The sequence below is a fragment of the Tribolium castaneum genome, chromosome 5, assembly GCF_031307605.1.
Source record: "Tribolium castaneum strain GA2 chromosome 5, icTriCast1.1, whole genome shotgun sequence".
NCBI lineage: Eukaryota > Metazoa > Arthropoda > Insecta > Coleoptera > Tenebrionidae > Tribolium > Tribolium castaneum.
The window spans coordinates 4,952,426-4,974,648 of record NC_087398.1 but is presented as its reverse complement, the minus strand read 5'-3'; the positions used below and the strand labels follow the sequence as shown (position 1 = coordinate 4,974,648).

General features: G+C 41.6%; 7 protein-coding genes across 9 annotated transcripts in view; 5 read left to right on the top strand and 2 right to left on the bottom strand.

Moving 5' to 3' along the window:
- Positions 1 to 55: 55 nt before the first annotated feature.
- LOC663878 (uncharacterized) overlaps positions 56 to 22,223 on the bottom strand; it is a 64,497-nt gene continuing 42,329 nt past the window's right edge. The window contains exons 7-11 of the mRNA XM_015980320.2: positions 20,896 to 21,186; positions 19,141 to 19,255; positions 2,091 to 2,792; positions 925 to 1,262; positions 56 to 686 (exon numbers count right to left, since the gene is read on the bottom strand). Of these exons, the coding sequence (XP_015835806.1) occupies positions 192 to 686; positions 925 to 1,262; positions 2,091 to 2,792; positions 19,141 to 19,255; positions 20,896 to 21,186 (1,941 nt within the window). The 3' untranslated portion in view covers positions 56 to 191. The remainder of the gene's footprint in view (positions 687 to 924; positions 1,263 to 2,090; positions 2,793 to 19,140; positions 19,256 to 20,895; positions 21,187 to 22,223) is intronic.
- Positions 11,851 to 13,578, top strand: LOC663851 (pseudouridine-5'-phosphatase). 3 transcript variants are annotated; one of them, XM_015980351.2, is made up of 3 exons: positions 11,851 to 12,439; positions 12,494 to 12,751; positions 13,116 to 13,578. In XM_015980351.2, exons 1-3 carry the CDS (start codon positions 12,358 to 12,360, stop codon positions 13,526 to 13,528), a joined length of 753 nt encoding a protein of 250 aa, XP_015835837.1. In that variant the 5' UTR covers positions 11,851 to 12,357; the 3' UTR covers positions 13,529 to 13,578. The 3 variants fall into 3 exon arrangements, with proteins under 3 accessions (XP_015835837.1, XP_015835839.1, XP_015835838.1); XM_015980353.2 differs by having other exon boundaries at positions 11,857 to 12,439; positions 12,533 to 12,751; XM_015980352.2 differs by lacking the exon at positions 12,494 to 12,751 and adding an exon at positions 12,783 to 13,001 and having other exon boundaries at positions 11,921 to 12,439.
- On the bottom strand, positions 13,531 to 14,058 carry ND-B8 (NADH dehydrogenase (ubiquinone) B8 subunit). Its single transcript, XM_969895.4, has 3 exons — positions 13,888 to 14,058; positions 13,729 to 13,835; positions 13,531 to 13,676 (listed from the first exon to the last, which is right to left on the bottom strand). Exons 1-3 carry the CDS (start codon positions 13,971 to 13,973, stop codon positions 13,597 to 13,599), a joined length of 273 nt encoding a protein of 90 aa, XP_974988.1. The 5' UTR covers positions 13,974 to 14,058; the 3' UTR covers positions 13,531 to 13,596.
- Positions 14,738 to 15,802, top strand: kune (kune-kune). The gene is made up of 2 exons (XM_008195672.3): positions 14,738 to 14,928; positions 14,979 to 15,802. The coding sequence occupies exons 1-2, from the start codon at positions 14,793 to 14,795 to the stop codon at positions 15,503 to 15,505; spliced, it is 663 nt and encodes a 220-aa protein (XP_008193894.1). The 5' UTR covers positions 14,738 to 14,792; the 3' UTR covers positions 15,506 to 15,802.
- sinu (sinuous) lies at positions 16,307 to 17,708 on the top strand. Its single transcript, XM_961855.4, has 2 exons — positions 16,307 to 16,696; positions 16,750 to 17,708. Exons 1-2 carry the CDS (start codon positions 16,679 to 16,681, stop codon positions 17,416 to 17,418), a joined length of 687 nt encoding a protein of 228 aa, XP_966948.1. The 5' UTR covers positions 16,307 to 16,678; the 3' UTR covers positions 17,419 to 17,708.
- Positions 16,985 to 22,223, top strand: part of slmo (slowmo) — a 94,646-nt gene continuing 89,407 nt past the window's right edge. Inside the window, exon 1 of the mRNA XM_970038.5 lies at positions 16,985 to 16,997. The gene's annotated coding sequence lies outside the window, so the exon portion shown is untranslated. The remainder of the gene's footprint in view (positions 16,998 to 22,223) is intronic.
- pck (pickel) lies at positions 17,787 to 19,122 on the top strand. The gene is made up of 4 exons (XM_961766.4): positions 17,787 to 17,957; positions 18,009 to 18,075; positions 18,127 to 18,464; positions 18,508 to 19,122. Exons 1-4 carry the CDS (start codon positions 17,915 to 17,917, stop codon positions 18,750 to 18,752), a joined length of 693 nt encoding a protein of 230 aa, XP_966859.1. The 5' UTR covers positions 17,787 to 17,914; the 3' UTR covers positions 18,753 to 19,122.

Here is a 22,223-nt window from a genome sequence, read left to right as displayed (position 1 = left end):
TGGACTAAGCCTTGTTTTTCTACCCCAATGTTATATTTTTATTAATAAAAACCTGTTTAAAAATGTATTTTGTATATTTTTCTTTGTTAATATAAATACATCTAAAGTTCACATTACATGGGAAATGTTACAAAACATGTACACAAAAAGTCTCGGGTCCCTAATGACTTCACTTTATTTACAATAACTTATCACAGTAAGTCCGATATGGCACCTCCGAACCAGACAAGCACTATCGGCAGTAGAAACTGCGCCAGGGCTTTGGACAGCGACATCTTTGCCGTCCCCGAGTACGGCCGTGTCACTTCCGGCCCCGCCGTACTCGGGGGCGGCGCCTCCTCCGCCACTTTCGGGACGATGTCCTCCGCCTTGGGCGCGTAGTCGGGGGCGGCGATCTCGAAATCGCCCGACCCGGAGCCGCTCCCGTCCAGGAGATCGTCCGAGTCGTCCACAAGCTCCACCTCCTCGCCGTGGTACGCCTTCCGGAGCGTGTCGGTGTACACCTGCAGGTGGTAAATCTGGTCCTTCACCACAGTGGAGAGCAGCAGCGGCGGCCGCGTCACGTTCCCGGTGTATTCGCCGACGGAGACGCCGTTCCAGCACTGCCCCGAACTGAGGGGGGCCGAGATGCTGTTGCAGTACTGGTAGGGCAGGTGGGCCCAAAACTGGCGCGTGTCGGCCAATTTCTGAACAAACGACACTATTATTTTTATTCACGAAATAAAATCAAAAAAAAAGTTTCCGTGCCAGGGGTTTGAACCTCGTACCCCTCCAACCGACAAGATTAAACATCATTTTTCGAACTGATTGAATCAAACAAACAAATCCGGCCGTCGGATTTATGACCGTGAACCCCATTTTTGACGTGGTGTTTACATTGGGCCGCCATATGGCCTCGGGATGATGTAATTAAGCCATACGTACCAATTTGATTTCCCTGACGAGTTTCTCGAGCGGAGTTTCGTTCCCATTCATGTAGGAAAACTTGGTTTTCTTTTTCTTACTGCCGTGTATGCGCTTCAACGGGGGGTATCTTTTAATCTCATAGTTGGGATTGTCCTCCAAACTGTCTTTATAATTCGCTTCTCTTCGTTTTCTATCGAGGGTCGGCTGACCACACATCTTGAAAATTTTCTGACTGACTTCGGTCCCGGATTCTTGAAAGTTCATTATTGCTTCGGAGATTTTTACGTTGAGCGGTTCGACGACTAGTTCAATGTTGTAAGGTCCGAGTAACCGATCAGCGACCTTATCGAGTGCGTCTGCAAAGTTGGGAAAAAATGATCAAATAAAGTCCACCTGTAAATGGCTCAATCACAAGTTCTTGCTCTACAGGTTTAGAATATTTATGCGCGAGTGTCACCTGTTATTATGCCATTTTTGAGACTCACAATTGTAAAAATATACGAAAAAATCTGCTACATAATTCATGAGACGCGGAAAATGTTAATTGGAATTCGGACCTTATCTGCATCTGATATTTATGAATGTGCTCGGTATCAAAAAAATTAATATCGACGTAAATCATGGAGCCTGTTTACTTGGCTGCAATTTGCCAGCGTTTGACGAGCTGTAAAACGTCGCAGACTCACGCCAATTAATTATAATTATCAATAAAAATCAATAAACTAAATTAAAAAAACAGTTTAGTAAATAATGATAAAAATCAAACCACAATAATACAATTCCATTTTAATTGAATAAACAGGATCGAAGTCTAATCAAACCTCCATCAGAGATAAATTCGAAACAATCCAAGTCCCTTATTATTCTATTCTATCGGTGGATCAATCTTGTTTATTTTTAACAGCTGATACACGTATCAACTTGCCTCGTTTCCAATAAAAGCCATTACAAAACAACAAATGATAATCCTGATTAGATACTTATCAGTATCAGTAAAATATTCTACGCTAGTTTTCTATTCCCATATTTGTGCCACCACGAATAAATATTCATTGAACGACGTGTCCCTAGGACCGATAACCCCCCACAATAATAATTTTCCCCACCCGTCCAAACTACTACCCGAAGATAATTAATAAAACGATAACTTATCACAATGATTAATGACCCGAACTTTCCCTCACCTATAAAATTATCCCAATCGGAGCTAAAAGCCGTGTGATGCCTCAAACACGACCCCACGACGGCCGTACAATAGTCCGAGCAGGGCCCCAAGCCCCTCATCCCATTACAACTGCCGCAATAAAGCATATTCACCAAGTCCCTCTCGCACTCCCTGTCAATCGCCACACTTTGAAGCTTCTTCGCAGCGGAGGCGGCGGTCGCAAGGGCCATGAAGTAGGCCCTCGTGGCCACGAACGACCTTTTCAGCTCCAGGGTGAACTTCCGGGGGGCGTCCCCGAAGGGCTTGACGTCGGCCATGTGATCGGAAATGCAGTCCAAATATTTCTCGTCGAACTGGTATTGGTTGTTGATGACGGTGAACATCCTCTGATAGAGAATTACGAAGAAGGCGTCCAGGGTGTCGGAGAGGCGGCTCGCGCCCCGGTTATAGTACGTCTCCAGTTTGTCGAAAAAATTGCTAAAAACGTCCGAGTTTTGCAAGTAGATCTTGCCGTACGTCCGTTGGAACATGTCGTGGAACTGCAGCTTGGAGGCGTTCATCAGGGAGCGGAAAAGTCCGTCGAATTTCCGGGCCCGTGTGTCGACGACCGACGACAAACCGAAGATCTGGCTCATCGTGAAGTGGTGCAAGGATTCGCTCGTTTTCCGCATCTCCAGCTCGGATTTTATCGAGCAACAGGAGCTGGGCCCGCAGATGTCTCCTGGAAGAAGTTGGTTAATTAAGAGGTGGCGTTTTTCAGATTGTTGGAGTGTAATTAAAACAGTGGATTAACATGAAAGGCGGCTTTCGCCGCGTAATTAAATGCTCAAGACGGGATTACTGTCTTATTATCATTATCACAAGTCAAATTTACATTCGAGGTACGAGCCAAGAAAAAGTGTTTGAATGGGATCAAGAGCGTTTTTTTGCCTGTGTGAGGCGAATTTGCGTCAGCGCCTTTTTCCTCAATGGCCTTTTTGTCCGAAATAGGAACGGTCGGTTAGATCCCCATTGTTGACTTTATTCACGATCCAACGAGTTAAGCATCGCGTTACACGCCCCATCGGCCGGGAGATTCCTCGTCTATTACCTTCCAGGTAGAAGCTTCGAGTTCCCGAAAGTCCGAATGCTCGGCATTCCGAACCGGTGAGACACTGAATAATCCGGGACGTGTTCTCGCCGGTCCGGACTTGTCTGCGACCTTGTCTCCGCCACATTGAATGGATGCGATTTTTCGGCAATCGATGAACCCGAGGTTGGGCCTTCGCGACGCGATAATGTAGTCATCGCCTTATAAAGAACGGAATAAACAAAATTTTTATTGTTGACGACAACTTGTTTAGGTAATTTATGCGCGCTTTGCATTTATTTGGCGTTAATTCGAGCCGGACCAGATTTGGTGCTTTGCCGGCTTGGGAATCTCAGAAATGCCGAAAACTTTAAGTAAAATGCGTGTTCGACAATCGAAATTAATTGGGAACGCCAGGAATTCTGATAGTTCCTCGCCAAGTTATGAGGCAAGAGCTTGGGCTTGAAGGCGACTCAAAAAGGGAGCGAAAAAATAACACTGTTTCCAGCGTGTGTAATTGTTTTGCTGCTGATAAAAGACCGTTTTATGGACTATTAACAGTGCAAGTGATAACAGTGATTATTTATTTTATAGTTTGTAACACTTTATATTTATTTACACGATCTCAAATGCTACTGGATAGAACCAATGGAATAAGAATCATTTTATTGGTGGATGTTTTATCGGTGGTCCATCAGGCCATAATCATTTATTTATTTTCCTTATCACGCTGCGCACTTTGATTTTTATCTGCGGCGATCATAAATCCGTGCGGATTTATTCAGCAAAACGCGATAAGCAAACATCCGTGTCCAGGTTATTTTGGCCTAAAGTGCGTCGTAAAACGCCTTAAGTGTCGGCCCGTTTTTCGGCCAATTTGCGTGATATATAGCCGCCATCCCCCGTATTTCGGTCGTACCTCCCTCTGCAATTAAAGCCGATTTCACGTTTTCGTCCGGATTTATGTCCCTTCGGTATAGACGTCCAAAAACCTGGCCAAACACCGGTGCGCTTTGTACCTGAGCGGATTTAAGCTCGAGGAAGCCGTCACCTGCCCCAGACAAGTCCAGATAAGAAAGAGCACTTCATTAACGGTTTGAAAATTCCTGTGAGTCGTGATGTGCAAGGAGAAAACCCTTGTACGGCTCAATTCCGGCGTCATTAGACTAGGTTAGAGGCACAACGGCAACGGTAACGATTTAATTAAACGTTTGGCCCCGTGATCTCTCACGAATCTCCGGCGGTTTTATTGTTCGGTTCCGTTTCGAGCTTTTCATTGCGAGGACCACACCTGAACACCGCGGGTGCCCTCGAGCCTCACAGGGGCGGATCGGCGCAATCGTATCCTGCACGAAAAAAACACCTTTGACGTGTTTGAGTAATTAGAGGCGATGCTGTCGCAGGTATTACGAGTCGGGCCACCTACGCCACTTTCGGGCCCCGCCAAGAGGGAGGATTCGGAGAAGCGGCGACTTGAAAGCCCTTGCATATTTGTGGGCCGTCCTGCTCGCGCCGTGCACCTCTTCGTCTCGGCGGCAGGGACGGACTCGAAGCCCGCACCAAAAATACCACATTTAAACAGTGGAACACTTGGTTCAGTCAGTCTTTAAAGTTTACCAAAATGGTAAAATAACGTCAAAACGCCCATTACGAGTTCATCCCAACCTTTATTTCTATTGCTATAAATAATAATTGCAAGAAATGTGGTCCAAAAAATATTAGGCACTCATTAATTCTAGTGACGAACAATGAGTAATAACAGATAGTAATCAATAATTGTTTAACTGATTTCACCACCAAAAAAATGCAACAATTGACCGTTAAGATAAAAACTAGTTGCCGTCGTGACCCGATTACTTTTTCTGAAGCAACTAAGAAAATTGCGTGCATTAATGAAAGTTTTCCGGCACTTGTTCTAAAAGTAACTGTTTTCTTGTCCATCCTTATTTTTCATTTCAAAGCAGCAGGAACTACAGTGAAACCTCTCAACAACGGACACCGATGGGGAATCTTAAATTGTCCGTTAATTGAAGGTGTCCTTTATTTCAGTAAGGAAAATGGCCACCACAACGTTGTGCCTTTTGTGCCAACCTATAGATTTTCCCGAATAGAGGAAAAATTCTTATTCTGATTTGTTTGTGAAAGCATTAGCGTCGCCAACATTTGAGTTCAGAGTCAAGCGTATCTTATCTGATAATTTTCTCGCCGGTTGCGCTTTCGGGAAATTTCCTTTTGGGGCACTGGCGTGCAGGTGCGTCGAGTCCAGGCCTGTCCGAATAGCGCCATCTAGGTAAGCGCGTCTGTCCTTGTCCGGAGTGGATGACCGCTCTCATCGTGGGAGAGAATGCGCCACCAAGCATCCAAAGAATGCGAATGTTTTAACGCTACCTAATTAGTTATATATATTATCGATATCGATGGCGTCTCTCCAACAGGTGACCGGCATGCAAATCCGCTTTTTTCCCCTCTGATCATCTCTTTATCTTAATTAAGTCGCGCTCCCATCCCACCTTTCCACATTAATTCAATAAGCGGCGAGCAAATAGAAAATGTGTTGTTTATTTATTCAAATGATGGAAAGGGTCAAACGTGAGCTCTCGACTATTTTTCTTCCCGTCGCGGGCAATCTATAAAGGCGCTCATGCGATTTCGAGAGTGGAAGATTAGCAAACGAAACGGAAAATTAACTCGCCCTTATCACTGATACACATGAGGAGGTTTTAATTAGCAGGCAAACCGTGGAAGTCGGAGACAAAAATTGGGCGCCCGTTAAGCGGCGGAAAATGAGACCCGAAAGACCGGGGGCGACTTTCCACCAAATTTAATTAAAAAACGACTAAAATCACGGAAAAAACAAAGGCAAATTTTCGCTGAAAAAACCAAAGTGGAGATTGAATTCGCTCGAAGCGTTGAAACCGAAATAAATCTCGTTTGACACTCCGAGATTAATTTATTAGTTTGCAGGCGCCTGTCTGCTCTCCCATCTTTTATCTCAGGAGAAAACATACAATACCGAAATGATACAACTATGCATTAGCGTCTACTCCGTCTAATCTGGGCGTAAATTCATGCAATATTTTTGTGACTAGGCCGTGGTTTCGCAACGCCACGGGAAATCAATAGGGCTCAAATCTGGCCGCAGTGGAGTCCTTCCACCAATTACTTTATCAAAAAGGCGGGCATTGTGGAAGTGTAGCCCGCGGCGAATTTCGGTAAAACCGCGGAAAACCGATTTAAAACTCGTTGGAATTTCGGTCTCGTCCCGAGTAATTTGTTGTGTAAATAGTCCCGATGTTCGTTTTTTGGTGCGAGAGCGCCGTATATTTACCTTGTGTTGACACGCATACCGCTCTTAGATCTGTTTATTTGGTCTGTCTCGTAAGTCGTCTTTTACACGTGTTTTATCTCTAGATAAAGGAAACTTTCATAAACTGTTTATCCTGATGGTCGGTAGTTGAATGTGTGTTTTGGCGCGTGAGGGGACTCCGGATCGCCACCATTTTCATATTTTCCCCATAAATATTTATCACTGCCGAGATAACAACCATAAAACACTCGAAAAAACGCTCACGGATTCCCCAAACAATTAACGAGATCTAAATCGGGCGCAAATGCGAAACGCCGGCCAAAGGCCCCAGATCTAAAATCGCCTCGTTTATTTTCCCTGCTGCGCTGATAAATAAAGCATCTTTGATGGCGAAGTTTTTGGACGGTGCTGAAGGAAATGTGCCTGCAAGGTCAGGAGTTTAACCGGAATGCAATCGTGCAGCTGCATCGACATTCAACACATGCCGTTATGGCGAAGAGTTGCCAAAAGGTGAATCGAAACACACCAACCGAAAGCTTCGCTCACACAAAGTCATGCTGAAATGCACCACTTACGAGCTAAGGATCCACTCCAAATTGAGACAGATGAACACAGAAGGCCAATTAAGTGGAAACTCCAACAGGGCCGTAATAGAAAGTGTCCGGCGTGACAAAACTACAGCCGCCAAGAAATAAAAGCAAATTCGGGAGAAACTACCAAATTAAATTAACCTTAAACCAAGGCTTTTAGGTCGGCATGACTATGATTACATGCTAGAGAAATGTTAACACAGTTCATTGCTTCATCAGTCTGAAGTTTCGATGAGTTTTATCCACAAATTTACAATTCGGAACCTTATAGTGAACCACTGGAAATGGGCTCTGACCCACATATGACAAAAAATATGTATAATAGTTGTGCTAAAAAATTCCTACCTATGCCCGGGCCAAACACCACAGGAATTCACTCATTCAATCATTTTGTAAAATGGAATACAATTCTTGTGTCACTTTTTCTGCTTATCTAATTAGTAATTACCACAGTTTCGAAATAAATGGCTTTTTTAATTTTATGACACCAATTTCCGGTCTTCATAAACTGAAATGAGCTGCCTTTGAAAGAGCAATTTTGAGTGGGAGTTTATCCCAAGTTTGTGCATTTCCGTCACCACAGCGGTTGTAAAATCAAAGTCAGTTCCGTTATTTGGCAATAAACAAGCGATCTCTTGGGATTAATGTTCGAATACGGCCCTGTTTAACCTTATCTGGTTTGTGCAACTTTACCACTTGAAGTAATCCTCGACTTGGACTAACGGAATCGGAAAATTGGGACACGTACCAATAAAAATTCCTCGGATTAATGTCAACCGAGTCGAATTGATATCTTTTCAAATTAATTGCTTGAATATTCACCACACTTAATTAAATAAATGTCATGAATCCGAAACAACGTGTAAAGAAATGTGGACCTATTAATCTCCAGTTCCCCAATATTAATTTATGACCAGTCGTCACAACTTTACTTTTTCGGTGGAACTCCGGAGAATCCCCGGACTCGTCCATTCGCAAACAATGTCGTTTTACAACGTCGTTACGCCTGGCGCACTTTACAGTCTCTTCGAATTTTATTTCGCCTCGAATTTTCTCATCGCGGTGAAAGTCTGGACGTAGGTCTTCAGCAGCCGGCGCAGCTGAACACTTACTTTTTCCTCAATAAAATTAATTCACTTTCCGCCTTTGATCTCGTCCAAAAGCAATCTGCGAGTCTTCACTTGCCGGCAATTAGCCCGACGCACACCCGGGATTTTTTCTCCCACGGGTGACCTAATGATTATCTATAAATACACGTCGCGTTTGAATTGTTTATTTGTGGGAGGTTTTATCCCGGAATGTGAAGAATCCTCGGCCGACGCTCCGCGTGTCTAGAAAAATTTTATCCGATTTTTATCGCACACAGGCGGCCGTAAAATCACTGATTCACTCGGCCCCTGTCCCATTACGAATTTTCGAGTTTTTTTGAAAAAACACGGAAACACGTGTTGGCCTAAAATTAGAACCGGAAACGCACGTGTCGTTTTATAACCAAACGACCCCATGAAATCGACAGGAGTACAATCCAAATAAACAAAAAGCGCCTAATTAGATAACAGACCCGGATTAGGGGCGCATGTTCGATAAAACCCCATCTCCCGAAGGAAAAAAAACAAACCTCAGCTGACATTATTATTAGACGGTACCGACCGGTGCAATAAACAGCGGATATAGTAAAAATGTTATAAAACAAACTCGGCTTTGTGTCTGTGAGATAAAGCCGCTCGTAATGTCTTCATTTTAAAAGGTGGTGCGGCATATGTGCGGTTTGTGAGATAATTCCTCTTTATTCGTGACACCTTGTGGAAAATTATCAAGAATACACAGCGGCAACGCTCCACAGAAGCCAGCGTGGAGATAACTGAATTCGGATGTTTGAAAAACAATGTTTTTTGTAAGCGATGACATGATGAGTTCGCAGAATCGGCCGTTTCCTGTGGGGTCACACTCAATGAAATTTGATTTCCGACAAGAGGCGTCTTGAGGCTTCGGAACAGAAGTTTGATTTGGACGGGGTGCGGGCGCCGGATTCAATTTATGACTCAATTGTTACTCACAAGAATTGACATCAATTTTTCGAGTGTTTCCGGTGGAAAAAACTCCAAGTGAATAAATAACTCTTCGAATTCATACAAATGCGATAAACGCAATTCCTGTGTTATTAATGGAGCTGTACTAAAATAAATTTGTCTATAGTCCGATTTTTATTAATTGGTGACAAGAAAATGAATGGCATTTGCTCCCAATGTAAATCCATGGTAATGTTGAAATTGCTACAATTTTCATTCCACTGCGGACGTAATTTTCGCTTTTATTGATCGTCCCCGCACTTATTCATTCATTCAATGCAGATCAGTCAATGTCGAATTTAAAATAGTATGCAGATATCATTTCCGGCGAAAATAAACGTGATTTTTGAAACTCAAACAAAAATATTTCCTCGAATTTGATTATTTTTGAAGATAATCTCTGGTTTAAATGAAATCCGATTCACTTATTAGGAAAAACAATTCACCTAATCCGCGATCCATTCGCGCTAATCCCCAAGTTTTTATTCTTGTCACAACTTTCCGACAAAAGCAAAACCCTCGAGGAAGTTTCCCCGATTGCGTATTCTTTGCGAGTTCTCCTCTACACTTCAAATTACGTTTTGATAACTCACTTGTTTTGCCGTGAAGCCCCTCTTAGAAAAATCCCTTTTAATTACCATTTATGGTTCGTCATTAATATTCACCGACAGGACAAAAGGCGAAAAACTCTCTCATGTCCCTTTACGGAAAGCCATCCGCAAACATCTGTCTGTGAATTTTTCAAACCTCTGCGACCCACAATCGGTCGTTAGACTCATAAAGGCAGCGGCAACGTCGCCAAAGCCCACCTAACCATTTACAATCGCACGTTCCCGAGATTTTCACCTCAGGTACTTTCTTTATCCCGATCGATATCGTCGCCCGACACTTGTCTCCCACGGGAACCCGTTCGATCTTTCCCTGTTGCACGTTCCCAATCAATTTTGGAAATGAAAAGCAGGCCAGGATGTACGCTCGCACACTTTTTTCAATAGAAATGCTTTAATAAAATGGTGAATAATCAATTACGACCCTCGTGTGATGAATGAGGGTGTGAAGTGACACACACATCTGCAGAGGGAGTTATTTTTGAAGAGAGGCCGAGGGTTGCTCAATACCTCGGCACGCCCTTCTTTTGTACTCGACACAATCGGGGAATATTTACAGTTTTCTTTGCCAGCGATGCGGGTTTCCGGAACGACCGCACACGAGTCGTTCTACCTGAATTTTATTACCATTGGGGTAATGAGGAGACACTCTTATCTTTATTAGTGTTAAAAGTTAAACGGACGCGGCAGGACAGCGGTGCCGAAGGGCCAACACGGCTTCCTAAAGTCCAGACGTTATCGGAGATAATCGCCTCGGGAAAGCAACGACTGTTTACTTATTTACATATTCACGGAAAGGTCAAATTTGAGACGGGCCATTGATTCGAGACACGAAATTTTCTTACGAGGAAAATGTGCCTTATCTACCCCCAAATCCAGTGATAAAGGTGACAGGTAAGTGACTGATGGCCGCAAGTTTTTGCAGTTTCGTGCCCTTTATCGCCGACGAGTATTTAATAATTAATGCAAGGCAGCGTTGCCAAGGGTGTGGCCCCGGCCATCCAAATAATCCACTTGCCTGCTGCAAATCCTACTTACTGCACCAATTAAAAAACAAGACTTGATCTTGTAAAAAAATTAAATTACATTCTTTTCTCAAAATACTTTAGAACTACCGAGTTCTGATTCTTCTGAGCTGCTTTATCTTGGTGCAAGGCGTTAGTGGAGTCAAATTTAAACTTAATTTGCAGAAATTTCAACAGTATAGACAAAAAAGGCCGTCTCCAAAGTAAATAAAAAAATAAATAAATTGGACTCATCCTCATAATAAGATAACGCCTAATTCAAAAATAAATGGACAATTTCTGTTAGAAAAGTTTTATTTCAATAGTAAATAGTAATTTACACACTTCCAATGTACAAATGACACACCGCCCTTTTCTACTTTTCCAAATTTTGGTAAATTTTCAATAGGTTTTTCACATTTTTAAGACTTCAAAAAATAAAATAAATATCTGTTGAAGTTTTCTTTGCTGAAGTGTCGAACAACTTCGGTTGAGCTCCACCTTCCAAGAGCATAAACACGTTCTATTATTATTTTTTGAATGTCCATTCACTTTCGAATAGGGCGATATGTTGCTGAATGAAGTTAAAATGGGATACTAGTTACCCCATTTTTAGAGTAATTTTTATATTAATAAAAAAAATAAGAAAAGTGTTTAAATTATTACGGTTATGACTGACGACAGCAGCTAATAGCTAGTAAAGTTAACAAAATAAAACGTGGTTGTAACTTAATGATTGCGTTTTATGCGCCACCCCGTATAGCGCGAATACGGCCGGCCGTTTGGAACAAGCGGCTCCTAAAAATTAACATTCCTCGAACGTTACGACTTCAGACAAGCTTTTTACAGCCATCATTACGGCAATCCAATAAAAAAATAATTAAAGCTCCTCAGAGAGCGATTTTTTACACGAAAATCGGAAGTTATAAATCCGTTAACTGGCCATAAAATCCGTGTAAATTCGCCATTTAAAACAATCGCAACAATATTTGAGATGTGGACTCGATAATCACGAACACCCCCGATCGTTATTTTTAGTATAATTTATACAAGGGGTGGTTCGATACGGTTGCTACGAGGGTCGTAATGAACTTACCACCGGCCGGCGATTCCTGGAGCCAACTTTTGGGAAGTTTGGCCGCTTCAATGTCGTTCTTGGCCTGTTCGCAGGACCGAACGGGGTCGCCCCACACCCCCGTTAGCACCAAAACCAAAATACCCTGTGTAAATAAAAGTCGTATACTCATCCCCCCACAGTCAGTCCTTTGAATCACAGCCATCGCTTCAATTTTTTTTTAATTAATTAATCACACAGCGATTTTTTCCCAAAGTCTAGCTTCGCCCCATCACGAGCTCCGGTTGCTAAGGCACTCAACCCCCGACATTCACATTCCGGTGACTCCGGCGACTGTTCGGACCGCAAGAATGTGCACCACTCGTATGCCGTGCATGCGCACCACTGGCATTATTTTCCGGAGAAAAAATACGTGCATGTTGGTGGCGTCTGCGCATTTGGGGACGGCTGTGCACGCGATTTCTGCGAAGCGGGCTGTCACAAGTGTCATTTTTTTTTTGAAGGGGGTGAAGATAACTTGGCAAAATTCCTGTGAGTTGTGGCCCTTGCGGGCGCTCGCCTGACATGAACAAAGTCTCCTGCTCGGCCAAAGTGGCGTTCAAGAAGGTCACTCACGTGATTTTCGACCTGGATGGGCTGCTTTTGGGTGAGTTCGCGGAAAAGTGACTTTGACCTTGTAATGTTGGTTGCCTAAGCACAGCCGGGACATTTGAGTTTTTTGCGATCTGTGCCGTTTCAGATACTGAGCCTTTGTATACGAAAGCGGCCCAGAACGTAGTTGGCAAATATGGCAAAACCTACACTTATGACATCAAACAAAGGGTGTTGGGGTTTACCGGGGCTGACGCGGCCAAACAAGTTATCAAACTCTTAGACCTACCCCTCACGTGGGAAGAGTATTACAATTTGGTCAAAGAACAATACCCTTTAGTAATGTCCGATGCCAGTCTCATGCCAGGTATGTAATAACACCAAAAACTCATTTACAGATACTGAAAGTATCTACAAACGCGTCTTCAGCGACATTGCCAAGAAATATGGTAAGATATACACGCCAGAAATCCAAGCCAAAGTCATTGGAAGAGTCGAGCTGGACAGTGCCAAAGTTGCCGTCACTGAAATGAAATTACCCATCTCACCCTCACAGTTCCTCCAACAGTACAAATCCATGGCAGAAAGTTCCCTAGCGAGCGTAGGGATAATGCCAGGTAGAGGAACTTCATGTCATTAGTTTTAGTTATTTTCATGTGTCTTCTTTTCCGTCTTTAGTAGTTTAGTTACACCTGAGACATTCCACAAAATACATGTTGTGAGTTTTCCAGGTGCTGAGCGACTTGTGCGCCACTTCCACTCCAAACAAGTCCCCATTGCCGTGGCCACCTCCTCCGGTCAGGACACCTATGACTTGAAAGTGTCCAAGCACAAGTCCCTTTTCTCGCTTTTCAGTCATGTGGTGACTGGAGGTACCGACCCTGAGGTCGAACGCGGCAAACCCTCCCCTGATATTTTCCTAGTCTGCGCGTCACGTTTCAAAGATAAGCCAAAACCTGAGCAGTGTTTGGTTTTTGAGGATGCGCCAAATGGGGTACAAGCGGCGCTGGGAGCGGGAATGCAGGTGGTTTGGGTTCCTGATAAGCAAACTGATGAGAATTTGGGGAAAATGGCAACGTTGAAATTGAACTCTTTGGATGAAGTGAAACCAGAGCTTTTCGGGTTGCCGCCTTTGAAACAGTAGCATGACCATGTACAGAATTTATTAGAGAATTATAGACTATTTACATTTTCTACTATGTTTCATTTGGCTTATGCCACGGATTGAAGCTTTGTGAGGATGTCGGAGGCGGAGAGATCTTTAAGCGAATAGCAAGTCTCTTTGCCTAGCTCTGCACAAGAAACAAAAATAGAATTTATCCGGAGAATGTTGGACAGTCTTACCGTGCCTAGCCCACAATTTGGGCTCCACTCCCGAACATTCCCTGATCAAAATGGGCAATTTGGGGTTGTTTGATTTAATCGCAACGTAATGTTGCTCAATGAAATCTCTAAAAAATTGTTACATAACCTCAAATAAAAAAAATTACAATATCTACTGACCTAACACCTTGACTGCTTGCAGACTTTTGACATAAATGAAGCCGCAATTCTTTCAAGCGGGCCCCAAATCTAATTGCAGCAGACATTGTGCTTTTTTTAGCAAAAAATATTTTTTGTTTGACACTTCTAAATCTATACGTCGATAATGTCACTGGTAACTTTACCGGTCACGACACCAAAATCACTAACAAGTTCAAAGTAAAACAGCGGCAACACTTTTAAACTCGATTTATTATTTAAAAGTATAAAGAATGTATAAAATAAAATGCTAAAATTTTCTCTTATTACATTAAAGACTCAAACACAGCCTTATTTCTCCAAGCTTGATGTTCCCTCCCAAATAAGGTGTCGGCAACGGGTCTTGAGGTAGTTAAAGCCGTTTTGGCTGCTTCTAGACCTATGGAAAGACACTCTTCCTCACTCAATCCCTCCAGCATACCCGCTATAATCCCACTCGCCAAATTATCACCAGCTCCGCTAACACTAGCTACATTTTTGCTCCTAATTACTTTGTAATGTCTGATCCCTATTTGACCACTCCTTGATGACAAAAATGGATCAGTCGCTTCACCCTTTCTCGCAACAACCACCCCATCCGCTCCCAAAGTCACAATCACATTATCAACAAAACTAACCAGTTTGCCCGCAATATCAATCACTTCATCTAATTTACTCTCGTATCGCTCCCTATTTTTGATTTTCAAAACTTCGGCGATGTGTTTCAATTCGTTAAAATTCGGCGTTATAACCTTCACAGCCCTCCAAAACTCCGTCTGGAACGGTTTAATCGAAACTTCCAAATCGGTCGGCTCAAAAAGCACTGAAATTCAAAATCGCCGCGTTAGTGACTCACCAACTAAAAAAATCCCTAGCTTTCCCATCCCTTCAACTGTCAAAACGCAAAAATGGCGAAAACAAAAACAGGCATTTGTGCCGTTATCTTATCAGTAGCGTCGTTCTTTTTCATTCTGACCGCGTTCTGTTCCGGCTATTGGCTCGTGAACGATGGCAAAATCTCCAACCCGAAATTCCTCCGCATAGGTATGTCACCAACACCCGCACAAAATAGGAGTGGCAACCCCTGATTTCAGGCTTATGGGAGGTCTGTTTTGACAAATTTGAAGACTTCCGACACCACTACGACAACCAATTCACCGGCTGTTGGTGGGTGTTTGAAGAAGAGTACTACATTATTCACGACTTCCTCCTGCCTGGCTTCTTCATCGCCACCCAATTTTTCTTCACTCTGTGCATGACTTTAGTTCTGGTGGCCGTAGCCCTGACGTGGATTTACTGCTTCTGCAGCCGCGACCACGACAAATACATCATTTTACTAATGAGCAATGCGTTAAACCACTGGATTGCTGGTTTGTGTGGCTTCATTTCAGTAATGATATTTGGTTTGAATGGGGACAGGAGGGATTGGATGCCGTATTGGCAACACAACGATTTAGGCTGGTCTTACGCGTTCGCCGTCGTAGGGTCCCTACTTTTGTGGCCCGCGGGGGCCCTGTACCTAGCCGAGGGGCGGCGAGCGCGTTACCGCCAAATGGGGCACTCGAGACCCGCCTCCGAGTACAGCGTCGACGTCCCCAAATCGTCACACACCGACATTTAAACTCAACGAACTTAGTTGCAATAATTGTTAAGTAGTGTAAGCTTCATTTTCAAATACACAAAGATTTTATTTTAGTTTTAAGTATCTCATAAATGTTTTCATTTGTATTCCGTCCGACGAAAGCACATCAAATGATTGCCTTGACTAGTATCTAGAATACTAATACGAGCAATGTATTTTTTTATATATTTATATTACATTTTTTTACGAAAGTAAGTGTTATTGTAGTAAGTGTTTGACACTCTTTACATTGTACAAACTCGTTTAACGCCAATAAAATTATTAAGATAAACAAAATATGGGAAAGGTTTTGGGTTTATGATAATTTTTTCTTTCCCTTTTTAAGTAGTTCAAGTATGACTATTGTTGTGCCTGTGACTGGACCTTGAAGTAATTTGTTCTGTTGTGTAATGGGTTTAAAGTGAGTATTCATATGCATGGGACACGTTTGAATGAATGTCTTGTCTTAATGTGTCCTAGGTTAATTATCTGCCATCCTTTTAAATAGTTGGGACGCTGATCAAATAAGAGCGGAACGTTAATTTACTGCAGAAAATACATCAAAACAAGTCACTATTGAAGTTTGTTTACAGCTATTTGCCTCAACAACGCGGAAGCCTGTTTATAAATGTTATCGGTATTGTTATCACCTGCTATCGCAAGTGTGGCAATTACTAAAAATAAAAAATCCGGAAATAGTAATTTATTGTAGATTTTCATAAAACCGTAATTCGTCATGTAAATAAATAAAAATAACAAATAATTTTGCAAACAAAAAATCAGCTAATTATGAGTTGGCAAATGATTCACAACCTGACTTGCCTATTGTTTTTTTTTGCCTAATTAATGTAATTAGTGAGCCCCATACTCTAATTTCTTACGACATCGGTTAAAAGTGGGCAAAAACTTCGTCTTTTAAACTTGAAGTGAAAAAAATTAGGTCAAGCAAGGATGGCGTTGGTGCCGCTCGCGCGAGACCGTGCACCGAACACTGTTTGGTTGTTACAGGTGTGGTCAACGCCACACAGAAATCACTCTCTGTACGCTTGAAAAACAACTCTAATGTCATCAAAACATAACCAACGAAACCTTGGTAGTGACTACAAGCTAAAATCGTGACTAATCTCCGCACCACCCATTGCACCTTTCGATTATTATTAATTGTTGGCAACAATGGCCGATTACGACCAGGTAAACAACCACCTTTATCCATCAAATGTGCCAATTATCGCTTGTTTTAACAGAGAAAACGTCGCTCCCTCGCCGGTAACCTCGGCATCCTCTTCTTCGTCATCGCTTTCATCCTCGTAACCGTGGCATTTTCGACCCCCAGCTGGCTGGTGTCCGACTACCGCATCACGGGGGCTAAACTCGACCGCTTCGGGCTGTGGATGCACTGTTTCCGGTCGCTGCCCGACCCCTACGACCACAACCAGAACCGCTTCTTCAGCGGCTGTCGCTGGCTGTACGACCCCTTCACCACGGGCTATGACAGGATCCGGGGTTTCCTCATTCCGCCGTTCATGGTGGCCACCCAGTTCTTCTTCACGCTGTGTTTCATATCAGTTTTGATTTGTGCCATCTTGACCCTATTGTATTTCCTATGCTGCGGCCCCGATCAGAAGCAGTTCATCACTTTGATTCGGATGAACGCGCTGATTTTACTCGCAGGGGGTGTCTGTGGATGCATCGCGGTTATTGTTTTTGCATGTACGGCCAATACGCAGGGCTGGATGCCCGGACACGATAACAATTTCTTTGGCTGGTCTTTTGTCTTGGGGTGTGTGGGCTCCATAGCGTGCTTGGTCGCCGCTGCACTGTTCTTAACCGATTTGTACGTCCAGAGGAGGAAGAGGGAACAGTTAATGGAGTCTCAGACGAGGTTTGAGCTGCAAAGGGAGACGAAGGCTTGACGAAAACGGAAACATTCCATCCATGTGTACAAATTTTTTGCTTTGTATTGACTCGTCCATTTTATTTTTTAAGTAGTGGTGTTACTTAAACAAGTTAAGTAATTCCCGTGGAGTAGAGGTCAGGAATTGATCTTAATTATTTAGTCCGTCCATTAATTAGTTGTTACATTTTGACGATTTTATAACGACATGTGAGAATGCAACGCAAAAACCTGCCTTAAGAAAAGTCGCTTTTTATATCTAATGTACTTTATAACTATATTAAAGGTTATAATAAAGTATTTTTTATATTTCGTTTAATTGACTCATTTTCCATAATTAGAGAAAAAAAAATGATTTTGCGACGAATCACACAAACATCAAGTGGGCGTGCCTTATTGTTCACTACCAACCCAAGAAATGTAAACAATCAACATTCCTAAACCGTTACTAATTGTTACTTTTTGCAAACGTATTATCTCGCTAATTCCGACGATTTTGGTAGTTTTTGTACGAGATGGTGCGTGCGGGGGAAAAGAACGAGTACCCCAAAGCCTCGGGTACGTAACCACCCCGCCCTTTTAACCGCAAATGACACACCTACTTTTTAGGTTATCTGGTAAATGGGGCCCTCCTTACGTACATCGCCGGTTTATTCCTAATGATCGCCTTCTGCAGGTTCAATTCACCTAAACCCAGAACCACCCACACTTAAATATATATTTTCAGCCCTTACTGGGTCAAATCCTTTGAAGAGACATTCTCCCAGTTTAAGAACATGGGTCTGTGGGAGTACTGTTTCGAAGATTTCCGCTATCCTTACTACCAATTCGACCACCTCTTCAACGGCTGCCACCACGTCTTCAGTCAGGAGTTCCACGTAATCCGCGAATGGATACTCCCGCCGTGGCTCATGGCAGTCCAGGCCTTCGTGACCATGTCTTTCCTACTGAGTTTCGGGTCTCAGGTCATTATGGCGCTTCAGCTCTGCCGTTGGCCTCTCGATTTCATCCTTCGCTACGAATGGATTTTGTCAGCGATTGATTTCGTTTGTGTGACGACTACAAGTGAGTGAATATTGTACGATATTTTGGCATTTTTTTTCCTCAGCTGTGTTCATGTTTTTTGCCGTTGCCGTCTTCGGAGGATCGCACGTACGTCGCGACTGGTTGATGTACCCCAACTATAATTACCTGTGCTGGTCTTATGGTTTGGCAGTGATTTCGTTCTTTTTCCACGGTTTTGCTGCAGTTTGTTTGTACTATGAAGCACGTCAGAGCTACAAATTCAGGAGGGAATCGAAAAGTCTCGTTATGCAGATGCAACCCAACCCTCAGCATAATCTGAGGTGGTAAAGCGTACGCATTTGTGCACCGTGTGCCTTTTGAAAGATATTTTTGTACTGTGAATAACAGGTATAAATAGAGCACTAACGTACATATTTCTAATTCAAATCTTGTTATAAATTTACGGAAAATACCAAATGTATTTTTTATAAGCGATACTACACATTCCGTCCACTTGCATGCGCCTTATTACTCTAGTAAGAATGAATCTTAAGTTTTTGTACTCTTTTGTATTATTTTAGAATTGTTGTTATTTTATAAGTTGTAGGTTTATAATATAAAATATTTAAGTAATTTTATATTCATTTATCTGGTACGCTACTTTTTCATACTTTCGATAAACCGTGTCATGCACAATAAATACATATTACGTGTATAAGTGTGTTTTTTTACTCACCTGGTATATTATGGCTCTGTGCTAATCCTAAAATTGTCTCAATCGTCGGTAGACTTAGATTGGCGTCAAAAATTATTAAAGGTGCTTTTTTGATGGCTTCTTGATTTTCTAAAATCTGGAAAGACGAATATTAATAGACTAACCTAATGACGAACTTATTCACTAAAGTTTATACAAAAGATAAGATAAGGTGACGTCAAAGAATAAATATAGTACCTATCATTGATTGGTACAAATAACCAGTAATTGTCTTTTTGCAACTTGAACAAGAAAACGTTTTTTATGCTCACAGAAAACTACCTGACATTCAAATTAAGATAAAGTAATGTTGAAATTGAACTGTAAGATATGAATAAATTTTTTGAATGGTGTAATTCGTTAATTTTTTATAGCTAAATATATCCTTAAAAATGATTATTGCATAGTTAAAAAAGCGATGTTTGGTTACATAATTAAAGTTTGTAGCCGTAACTTTGTTTAATACCCGATAAAATTTTAGTGTTGATAGTTTAATATCGTGAATATCTTTTGCTTCAAATATAAAACGTTCAATACAGTCATTAACCAGAAGCCTGTTTTTGGTATAGCCTTGATTTTTAAAATCAAAAATTTATTATGACTTTTATTTGCTTTCAAACGGCTATAAATTATTTCCCACCCACAACAAACAAACTCAGCGTAAAAGTTACACTAACAGTAGCTAACTCCACAACCATTTTCATACCGACAGTACAGTTCAAAATGTACTTGTGGCTTCGTTGTGTAACTGACATTTTGTAGCGCACATTTAATTGTAGTCAAATTATAATTCGAAATTAATTTGACCTTTGCCAAATAAGCAGCAGCTCAGTTCAAATTGAATTTATTAATAATTAATTAATTCTTAATGTTCAATTAAATTTACATGCCATTTACTTTGCAAAATTCAAATTTAATAGAGAATTTTTAATAAACCTAACAACAATGAATAAACTTTTTTTGAGTAACGACTTTTTTTTACTAAATTCTGGAACAAAACAACATTTATTCATCGATTGCTTGCCACAGTCAACAGCTTGAATACCAAAATATAAATTTTGAAAAAATTGGGATAATTTTAGCCCATCCGTATTTTATTATATCAACATCCTTTTAAAAATCGTAAATTAAAAAATACTATTAACAAACTTACAAGTATAACTTGTGTTATACAAACCTTTGGAAGATACAGCAAAAATCAATCGGTCGAATTTGTTACATCATCAGTTCAGCTCGTATTTTTTGGACTTATGTATTGTAAAAAATGGGTGCACCTCGATGAAATTTTTGTCATAATTACATTGCGAAACGATAAATTCCAAGTGTTTTATTTTATATTTTAAGTGTGTCAGGAATTCGTGGGACTTTGTTGTCCCAGTTTTATCCTCACACGAATTCCTGCTGAAGTCATAAATCAGTACTATCAGTTTGCAGCTTTTATTTTCACAGCAAAACAAATAAAACCCAGATAATACCGTGCATTCAAATCTAGATTTTGTAAATTAGCAAATGCATATGTATCGACCCTGCCAAACATGTTGTATAATTTATACGATTTAATCTCGTCGCCGAAAAAATAATAAGATTTTAAATTACGCGACGACGACAGAGTCATAATTTCGGAGAATTAATCAACGAACAGCTCCCGACATTGATTAAGTTCTCGCCTAGGTTCCGGACGCATTATTCTCCCGTTTTCGCGACAAAATAAACGACCACTAGAAAAATAAAACAAACCATTTCCGGTGTTAGGTGCTGATGAATTTCCATATCGCCTGCCAGGAATTTGCATTCGCCGTTCCGGTCCAGGACGATGGTACACTGACCCGTGCTGCGCCCTTGCAATACCTTCACCCCTGCCAGGTGATCCTTCGGGATGAAATTCTTCAGGATGTTCCCTTGTGGGTCGTCGCCCAGGACCGATATGAAGACGGACCGGTACCCCAGTTTCGAAAGGGACTCGCAAATATTTCTGGCCACTCCTCCGCCACTCATCACCGATTTTCCAAAGTGGATCCGGCCGTCCAACTGGTTTTTAAAACAGAGCAATTAGTGGAGAATTATTCGCTTTGACAAATATGGTGGAGGTGCCGGGCGAAACCTCCGGAAACACTTCGCCACTCAATTATCCTCGATTTAATTGGAATTCCTGTAGCAAAGACGGCGAAATTTATCGATTCGTCTCTGCCAAATAATTTTATTTTAATTGTTTCGTGTCTCGTAATTACTACGAGGACTTCTAAGACATGTCAAATGATGGGTGAGGATTTCGTTTAATTTAGGCACGACGGCGAAAGCTGTCAAAGGCGTGATTTACGCGGGCAATTAGTCACAAACACCGATTCGAAATAAACAAACGGTCGATTTTTTACAAGTTTCATTTCAACGTTTGATGCATCATCTCCAAAGCGAATTTTAAAGTTGCTGTTTTACATTAAAAATAGATGCTCGCCCATTATTGATGGCGCAATTTTCCGGGAAAATGTGCGGGTATTTTCGAGTTAAATAAACATCGATTGTTCTTTCGCATTCGAGTCAAACTTTTGTCCTGTTTGCATTTATTTCAAGTCGGGATGAAGTTTTTTACGAGCTTGATAACTTCCTCAAAGGCCATTTATTCATGCAGAAGGGAAAAAATCGACGCCCTTGACGTCACAACGGACGGAATTTTTACCACTGGAAATGGACGAAGAAAAGTGAAAAGCCGACCGGAAACCATCATCATTTATTATCGGTTTGTTAACGCGTTCCGACGACGAGGCGTACACATAATTTTTTATGAATCGGTGCGAAATTATGGCAATAGTAAATCGAGAGATTTGGCTATTCATATTGAAATTATCGACCAAACTCATAAATTCATAAAAAGCCTCACTTTTGCAACAATAACGGGCAATGAATGTAATCCCCAATGTTTATTTGTAATTTGTATCGATTTTGGATTAATTTTTCAAATAAACAGCTCCAAATTGCAACGAGCATTTTTATTTTGTTTCATGATTTCATAAATTAGGAAGATTCTAATTTCCCAATTCAATTTCGTTTAAAAAATAGTTAAGTATTTT

Coding starts and splice junctions, on each gene's coding strand:
- LOC663851 (XM_015980351.2), top strand. CDS start 12,358: ATGAACAAAGTCTCCTGCTCGGCCAAAGTGGCGTTCAAGAAGGTCACT. Junction 12,440..12,493: donor CCTGGATGGGCTGCTTTTGG/GTGAGTTCGCGG, acceptor GCCTAAGCACAG/CCGGGACATTTGAGTTTTTT. Junction 12,752..13,115: donor CGATGCCAGTCTCATGCCAG/GTATGTAATAAC, acceptor TGAGTTTTCCAG/GTGCTGAGCGACTTGTGCGC.
- ND-B8 (XM_969895.4), bottom strand. CDS start 13,973: ATGTCTGCTGCAATTAGATTTGGGGCCCGCTTGAAAGAATTGCGGCTT. Junction 13,836..13,887: donor GCAAGCAGTCAAGGTGTTAG/GTCAGTAGATAT, acceptor ACAATTTTTTAG/AGATTTCATTGAGCAACATT. Junction 13,677..13,728: donor CAAATTGTGGGCTAGGCACG/GTAAGACTGTCC, acceptor TTTCTTGTGCAG/AGCTAGGCAAAGAGACTTGC.
- kune (XM_008195672.3), top strand. CDS start 14,793: ATGGCGAAAACAAAAACAGGCATTTGTGCCGTTATCTTATCAGTAGCG. Junction 14,929..14,978: donor CCCGAAATTCCTCCGCATAG/GTATGTCACCAA, acceptor CCCTGATTTCAG/GCTTATGGGAGGTCTGTTTT.
- pck (XM_961766.4), top strand. CDS start 17,915: ATGGTGCGTGCGGGGGAAAAGAACGAGTACCCCAAAGCCTCGG. Junction 18,076..18,126: donor CTAATGATCGCCTTCTGCAG/GTTCAATTCACC, acceptor ATATATTTTCAG/CCCTTACTGGGTCAAATCCT. Junction 18,465..18,507: donor CGTTTGTGTGACGACTACAA/GTGAGTGAATAT, acceptor TTTTTTCCTCAG/CTGTGTTCATGTTTTTTGCC.